This window comes from Opisthorchis viverrini (assembly GCF_000715545.1).
Source record: "Opisthorchis viverrini unplaced genomic scaffold opera_v5_445, whole genome shotgun sequence".
Lineage (NCBI taxonomy): Eukaryota > Metazoa > Platyhelminthes > Trematoda > Opisthorchiida > Opisthorchiidae > Opisthorchis > Opisthorchis viverrini.
The window spans coordinates 103,946-111,957 of record NW_008752107.1 but is presented as its reverse complement, the minus strand read 5'-3'; the positions used below and the strand labels follow the sequence as shown (position 1 = coordinate 111,957).

The window sequence follows — 8,012 nt, the reverse complement described above, 5'->3', positions numbered from 1 at the left end:
AATATTGTTAGTTGTGTAGGTCATGGTTGTAAACCAGCGTAAACCCATCAAGATCTAAGTGCGGACACAGCCTTTGAATGATTGAGGCTACCGTTGTGCATCTTTTTGGGACTCGACTTATTCGGCCAGAACACGTAGTCTTGGGTTAATCGAGCTAACACGTTTTGGTGTGCGATTATCAGAGGGAAGAGTGGTCATCATCTGGATTCCACTTAACCTTACGCACCTCCCCTACCTTACGCACCACCTCCCCCCAACTAAATTATCGCAACATTCACATGCTCACGAAGATCAAGAAAAATCTACCAGTGGCACCCGAGGTGAATCATCAAGTGAAACACCCCCAACTGGAAGATTAAGGAACAAAAGGCGATCGAAACTACTTTGAAACTCCTCCAACCCGTCAATCCAAGATTATGGCAACCACACAAGAGCCGCTAATTGACACTCAACCCTGATCTAGTGTGAAGAGGACTTACTCATTGGTTCCCCGTCTGTCCTATAACCTGGCCAATTTGGTGACCTGTTCACTTGGCCTGATGAAGCCTTTGTGTCAAGAGCGAAACGTTGCCCGGATAAAAACGACCGATTGTTTACCAAGCTCTTCTGAAATGTAGTCATCAACTTTATCAGTGGATATCACATCCGCACTTTCACCCCTGAGTTTACTTAGCCAGCATTTCTCTCTGCTCTTAGTATCTACCGACTTATTTACATCTTGTTTTTTTTTAAATATTTAGCTCACCTTCGTCCCACCGATGTCCGTTCCACTCTACCGCGTTCATCAGCGGCGTGATATTTTGTGATTTTACCTGGGACAATGACTGATGTGGGTGACATGACCTTTTGAACTCCTGCCAATCCTGATGTAAAAATTGTGTAAGATTATAGGGTAACGGTCGACCTGTCATCCAAATGCCTCTGCGCAAGACATCTTACACTGTGGAGCTCGCAGATATTAAAGCATTATGCTGGCAAATATTCCTTCTTTTTCGTAATCAATGGTGAATCAGTGTATACCCCAATGTGCTGAAGATGTCTCCTTGGATGGTGATGAAACGTTTGCAAGTCAACTGCCCAGCTCGGCGAACAGATCAACAGCTACCTGATCAAAAACCAACTAATGCACCCTAGCTACCAATATTTCAACACATTACCATACTGCGATATGTGGAATATTGTGCCAACTGAATCATGAGGCGGCCTGTGTGCAGCACATTCAGTTAAAGAATATCATAAACGAGAGATTCAGTTGAGTCTCTCATGAAAATCAAATTGATTTGCAAATGAGTGTATTTCTCGAAAACAGTCCAATTGGAGTTCAAGTACAACATAAGGTTGACGGAATCTAGGGGACTGCGCCTACCTGATGAGCCCCGGGAAGGGCGAAACCGGTCGTGGGCTGTCGAAGAATTTTCCTTATGAAAATATACTGATTCTAGTTTCTAGGTCGAGTGTCTAGTCAAAAAACATCCCTTGAAATCAGAGATAACCTCAATATTTTAGAGTGGGATCCCTTATTCCAACGATCGACATGATCTTGGGTGCATTCAGTAACAGTTTGTGACTCTTAATTGGCCACACAGTTCACATCATACAAGAGCGCGGCCGTTGTGCCACGTGAACAGACTCTCTGGGGGGCTTATATGCGGATCCAAGTTCGGTCGCAACAGAACTCGCCTGATAAAACAAACAAACCTCAATCGTTAGGCTACATCAAATCAAATTTTCATCAGTGCTTAACTGTTAGTTAGTTCCATCAGTTCTCTTGTGCGCGCAACAAAAACTCGCAATCTTCCAATTACCTGCCGTAATCGGTTGTTGTTTTTTAGTTTGACACTACCAGCCGATACTCCTTGTCTTCATGCGATCGAAGTTCAACCCGTCACGGATTCTCCATCCACAGTTGTGTGGCTCGCTGTGTCTGGCAGTGGTACCACGGCTACCAGTGCGCATGCACTCAACGGTGATCCGTTGAGCTGCCCAATGCCCAAAGACGATGCGAACAAAGGAATGGCACGATTATTGGCATTCGATGCAGAACGCCAAGAAGTTCTAAGGAGAATCGATCTGACCTGTGCCCTTTCTGCGATGATTGGTAAGCTGTCAATTCCGACGACACCTGATGCGTGCACATCCTCTCGAGTTTGCTCTATTTTCCGTTTATTCGTTGCCTAGAATAGTCTTTCGGTAAACGTGTCGCGCATTGTTCTTGAACGCAGTCATCACAAAACCATATGGCTCTTCACGGTTGTACTCATCAACACTGAGCCAATAAAACCTGTTTTATTTTCGCTTTATTTCTATGCCTTCGTAGACCATGATAGGTTTTACAGCAATGAAAACTTGTTAATGCTCTACTAGAACCCGAAAAATAGTTATACGAACCAGAAAACAAGGAGCGCTAACAATATCAGCTTGTTGAGTAAAATTATCACAACAGGTATATATGCGAGCAAGGGACTTATCGTACTGCAAGTACAGGTTGATAAATCCTGTTGTAAGTCCGGATGCAGGTTCCGTGTCTTTTTCGGTGTTGTAGCAACCACACGTATTCCTGAATATCCCTGCTTGAAGCGCCGTAAGTCCTGAGCGGCTCTGCTCCGAGTTGGGCGACGTGCGAAGCTCTGTTGTGTTGTTGCTGTGCTGTTATCGTATATGTAGGAGCGTTTGCATGTGTGTGGGTATCAGGACATGACTTGTTGCTACTCATCGGACGGTAGACAGTCGATGTCAGATGAGTCGCCCTTGTGTGTCGTGATTTGTACGTGTGGGGAAACGCGTCTTGGGATCAAGGGCTTGAATGTGAGCTGTGTAGTCAAGTTAGTCACGATTCTGTGGCGCGATTTGTGAGTGTAAGAAAAAAGTTAGATCTCGTGATCTAGCGAGTGTCGGTGAACTGTACAGTCATGTATGTGGCGGGAGGGTGGCTAAAAACTACTAACATCGCCTTTCCGCGCACGCACTTTCTGATTTGATGTTTCTCGTATTTTCTACAATGAAGTGCTCCTATTCAATGGAAGTGTTGGCGCTGCCCATGTGAACTCCCAGCCCGACGACTGTCGTGAACGGATGGATCGGTTTCGTTTTGTGGAGACCTCGCTCATTTTCACATTTTGTGATGATCCGTGTAAATGTTTCTTCAAACTCAGATGAGAGTTGAACAATTGCACAATCGGGCCCTCCCGCTGTCTTACCAATACTTAATCTTATTCGGTTTCAAGAATTGCTTCTACTATAATATTGTGTGACGCGGAAGATGGCACATACGCCGCTATTCCAGACAGGGATGCTGTGAGTGAGTTCAGCGAATTCTATTCGCGGTCAGGCTGGCTGCGTGATCATGAGTTTACCTCAAATTTTCGGATTGGTACTACATCCGAACGATGCAGTCGATATGACTCGCTGTTCTCCCAGATTTAAAATGCCAGAGTCCCGGTGTATCGTTCAACCGGGCACGTGCTCGGACATCCTGCACCACACACCTCATTCTCCTCGTCATCAGGCAGTATTCCTGGACAATGTCCAACCTGACTTCCTATACGGCACCTCCCAGTCCCCGTGAGATCTTGCTAAAAAGTCCGTTACCGCTTGTACCCTTTCCGATTGTTTACACTGCCATCCTGTGTTTTTCCTTGGACTGAAAGGAGAAGAGTGCTTTGTTTTTTTTAGGCCGTTTTTGGCTTATATATGAATGTCATCGGTTCGCAAGGGGCTCCGGTTTCTTAACTGATCACCAATTATTCTGTTTAGTTTCTCGTTACACGTACTCGTGGTCGCTAACCACAAACTTGCTGTATTTTTTTTCTCGCATCTATTGCAGATACCGAGGGTGTTACCGACCCTGTGGATTTGACCATTTGTCGATTGCTATTCGTGACGGAATCGAACAAATCGCCCACCATCTGGTTTGCAACTCGATCCGGCTTCGTGGGTCGTCTCCCCGTTGACAAGCTGCGTGGTGGTACGTTCCAAATTGGCAGTTAAGACGAACTTTGCTTCTCTTATTCACTCGCTGTTGTTGTTTTGTAACGATGACCTGGGGTGAGATGGCCCAATTGGTTAGAGCGCGCATTTACCGACCGGAAGGTCCGTGGTTCGAACCCGACATCTGCCACTCGACTTCCCCTGTCTAGGCTTGGGCAACTTGGCAGTATCCCAGCCCTCGTGCTTCCTCCGGGTGGCATGGCAGCTAGGCATCGAAAGGGTGTTACAGCTGAACGATTTAACGATGACTTGGTTGCCCTTCTGGCAGTTGAGTCAACACAGCCGGTTTGTACTTCGCGTAACAGGCCGCTTTTGTAAATAGGTCGTAATCCAGAGTGACAGTGTCAGTGAATTAGCTGTAGGTAGTTCGATTTTCTTCTGTTCATTGAAGCCACTAACTCATGCCTTTTTGCTTTCAGATCCCAAGGACCTCGAAGTTTTATCGGCAAATTCCATTTCGGTCAGTTGTCATGGATATCGTCGCCCCGTGTGCAACCTAATCGCAATCAAAGGTTAGAAGTTTCCCTCGTTTTTTCCGACACTGTTCCCGACGATTACACTGCCAGTTGACCGTTTATTTTTGTCTGTCCTGGCTGCTTACTATTCTACAGGATACATGGACAAAATGATCTAATTCAGGGTTCAATCTGGCTATCTCATCACACAAAATGTACTATGCAAGGTCCATGGTAAAACGGTCATCTCAGTGGGACGGGTTCTAAATCAAAATGATTCGAGATCGTCACTTCCGAGGTGCTATCAGTCTCTTTGTTTTTGATATTAGTAAACATATGGCGAACCTTCAGACAAGTTCACGTTAGGAGCGCCGTCGGATTCATTACTGGTTTGACTGTATACTACTAAGGAAACGTGCGAATAGTATGTGGTCAAGTGCAAAGCTCCGTCACCCAACCCGGTAGAAGGTTAGCTCGGAAATTATGGAACCGAATCGCAGTGCTTGTTCATTTTGGTCTAATATTTAAAGAACGCACAGGAAAGTTCAAGAGGACGCTTGACAGTGTTCGCGCTCTGTCTAATAGCGCACAACCGCTTATTGATCGTATTGGTCAGGCAACAACTACGCGCTCAAGGACATTTTGCCTTTCAGTAGTATCATCTGATTGCTGATCCACCATCGCAGAGCCGTGCGTACGTAACAAAATACATTTCATAGTCTGCGTCTCACGCATTCATTTCACTCAGACATCTCGGAATCATGACCATGGGTCATCTTTCATTCTTGTGATGACTTGATTCTATTAATGTGTAAACCGGTCCTACTTCTCAAGGGTATAGTCAACCAGATGGTTTGATCAAATATATAGGACGATCAGTTTGGGTAGGTGACATGCGTTACTGGGTGTTGACATCTCATCCGCAAAATATAAAACGTGAAAATTACATGTAAAAAGGGGTGAGTAGCAACGTTGGACAGACAGACTACGGCGTTAGAAGCTCATATCACGTGATCAGGACCATGACAACCAGCTGCTTTGTCTGAAAACTTTTTGTTCGAAAACAGAGCTGGTTGATGGATTTTTGTCAACAGTGTCTCACTGATAGAGAAAAGTTTTGGATTCTGTTTGCGCAGCAACAGTTGTAAAGGCTATTTCAGGTGACCAGTTCGCAGCAGGCATCGTCATCGGAGACACAGGTATCATTGCTGGCGCTGATGCTTCACTACAGTTGAATCACAAGGTTTGTTTAATTGTACGTAGAGTCCTAGGGCGGAAAAAATAGAAAAGACTTACTGAGTTAGGGACCCTGTGCCGGCCTATCTCAAGTATCCTGAGGTACTTATATCTTCAAACTTTCAGTCAAATAATCTGGAAAGAAACTGCTAGCACGAGCGCCAGTGGCGTGGAATAGCCGCGATTCCCTGTAGCGTCTACAACCGAGTGCAGGGGGTCACGGGGACCTCATCCTAGATGGTGGGTGACAGCAGGAGCACCCAAACTCTTTGAAATTTCTTTCCCATTCTTCTGCAAAGTTATGCGTTGTCCACCTCGCAGTTAGTATCATTCTGAAGGTGGAGTAGCACATGGCCGAGCTACCGCAGTTGATGGTGCTGGATGTCGGCCCCGACTGATTTAGCCGCTGCATAACCAAGCGTTCGCAATCTGACACCGGCAACGCTTCTGAAGCAGCGGTGGTCAAAAACCTGAAGACGCTTCAGTTCATCGGCCACTACTCGCAAGCATACAACAATCCAGCGCTTATTGCAGCTTGGAACGCACAAACCTTGAGACGTAGTGGCAAACGTTTTTGATGCCACAAATGATGCAAATGATGAAACTTCAATCGGGCCTTTTGGATTCCATCTGGAAGGTCATTCCCCGAAGATTATCATAGAATATCTGAAACCTACTGAGACCCTCAACTTTACCAAAATGCCGATCAGACAGCCCTGAATCAAAGTCAGACAGTGCGAGACAGTCTTGGATCAGGGTCAGACAGTATCCCCTCAATATATAGCACTAGGCCTTTGTACCTTCGCACTCGCTGTAGCACCCTTTTGGTGCCTGGGATACCGCCAGGTCGCCCAAGCCTAGACAGGGAAAGTCGAGAGGCAGAGGTCGGGTCTGAACCACGGACCTTCTGGTCAGTAAATTGGCGCTCTAACCACTGAGCCATCTCGCCCATTCCCCGCAACCTCCAGTGCTTTTCCACATGCACATTTTTCTTCGGCGTTGCAGCAAACTTGTGCACCACAACACTGCGTTGCATCACACTGTACCGGTTGGCGACTGGAAATCGGAGCCCCTAACTCCTGACTGTCCCGGATTGTGCATCACGGTCCTTGTGTGCCATCCCTGCGGAACTAGAAAAGTCCGGATACTAAAAGCCCCATATGGACTTCGGAAGACTAGGCTTTTTGTGAGAACCTTCCTTTTGTCTGCACATACTTGGTCTAAAAAAGCCAGATGATTCATATTCGCAGGACACATGTATTTGTGTGAATGGAATTAAACACAGCATAAAGAAACTATCCAACCGTTCAATTTACCGTTACCTTTATACAAAAATGAAGATATATTTCCTGAAACTCATCTTTCTAAGGCCCAGTGGGTTGCCAGTTTCAACATGTCCCACGTGACCCACACACCCACTAATTACACAGACACTGCGGCGTCCAGTCAGCTAACCTTTCAGTTTGCCGGTCATCTGGTTGTCCGTTGAACAAGTCTGTCGTGTTATAGGCATCATAACTAGCCTTGCAGATTTCTTCTTCCATTTTTGCTGCTTTAACCATTTTAACCGCGTAGGTACTGACCTGAGGTGGGGGGTTCCCAAAATAGACATTTCAACACCGTCTATCCTTCACACTGAAGTCGGACGTTTACTGCGTACAACAAGCTCGTATCTTTAAGATGTCCAATTTTCGGACAAATTGTAGTCACACGAGAGTCAAACGGTCAACAACAAATCAACATTACTGAAGAAAGTTGAACTGCAGATCTGAAGTCTCTTCGCGACTTGTCGAGTGGATAGTCATTGGCTTGTTCGCTGAGCTGGTTGCAAACGTTTCATCACCAATCGAGGTGACATCATCAGTGCGTTATTGTGGAGCGTAGTAGTGCGTAGCGGTGGGTTGGTGGTTGTGCCCAGCTCAGCGAACAAGCCAACGACCACCATCTACGCTACCTGAGCTACCAACATTTTCCTCCGTAGAAAGTGGATAGTCAGCTTTAAATTTTCGTCTGTCTGAGAGGACTTTGCACGTTTTCGGCAAGTCCTTTTCGTTTCGCATTCTGAGCACTCGTGAAGACACGATACTCGATCCTTTATAGTCCGCTAATCGCTCAGGAATGATTTGCCTTAAGGCAACACTGTTGCTGTATGAGTACCGACAAGATCTGATGAGAAATCCTAACCATTGTGGCTGAAGCCCAACCGGTGTTGTCATCAAACGTTGCGACAAATTCGTCAAGTTGAACTCAACCTTGCGTGATGAGGTTGCCTACCTCTTTGTAATGTACTACTCATAAGGTTGCTGAAAATCCATCGACAGCCCACGACCGGTT

General features: G+C 46.0%; 1 protein-coding gene across 1 annotated transcript in view; it reads left to right on the top strand.

Annotated features, from left to right (window-relative positions):
• Window positions 1-8,012, top strand: part of T265_11114 (hypothetical protein) — a gene marked incomplete at both ends in the record, with an annotated part of 62,317 nt that overhangs the window by 50,293 nt on the left and 4,012 nt on the right. The window contains 3 exons of the mRNA XM_009177680.1: window positions 1,833-2,098; window positions 3,824-3,964; window positions 4,407-4,499. Coding sequence (XP_009175944.1) covers window positions 1,833-2,098; window positions 3,824-3,964; window positions 4,407-4,499 — 500 coding nt within the window. The remainder of the gene's footprint in view (window positions 1-1,832; window positions 2,099-3,823; window positions 3,965-4,406; window positions 4,500-8,012) is intronic.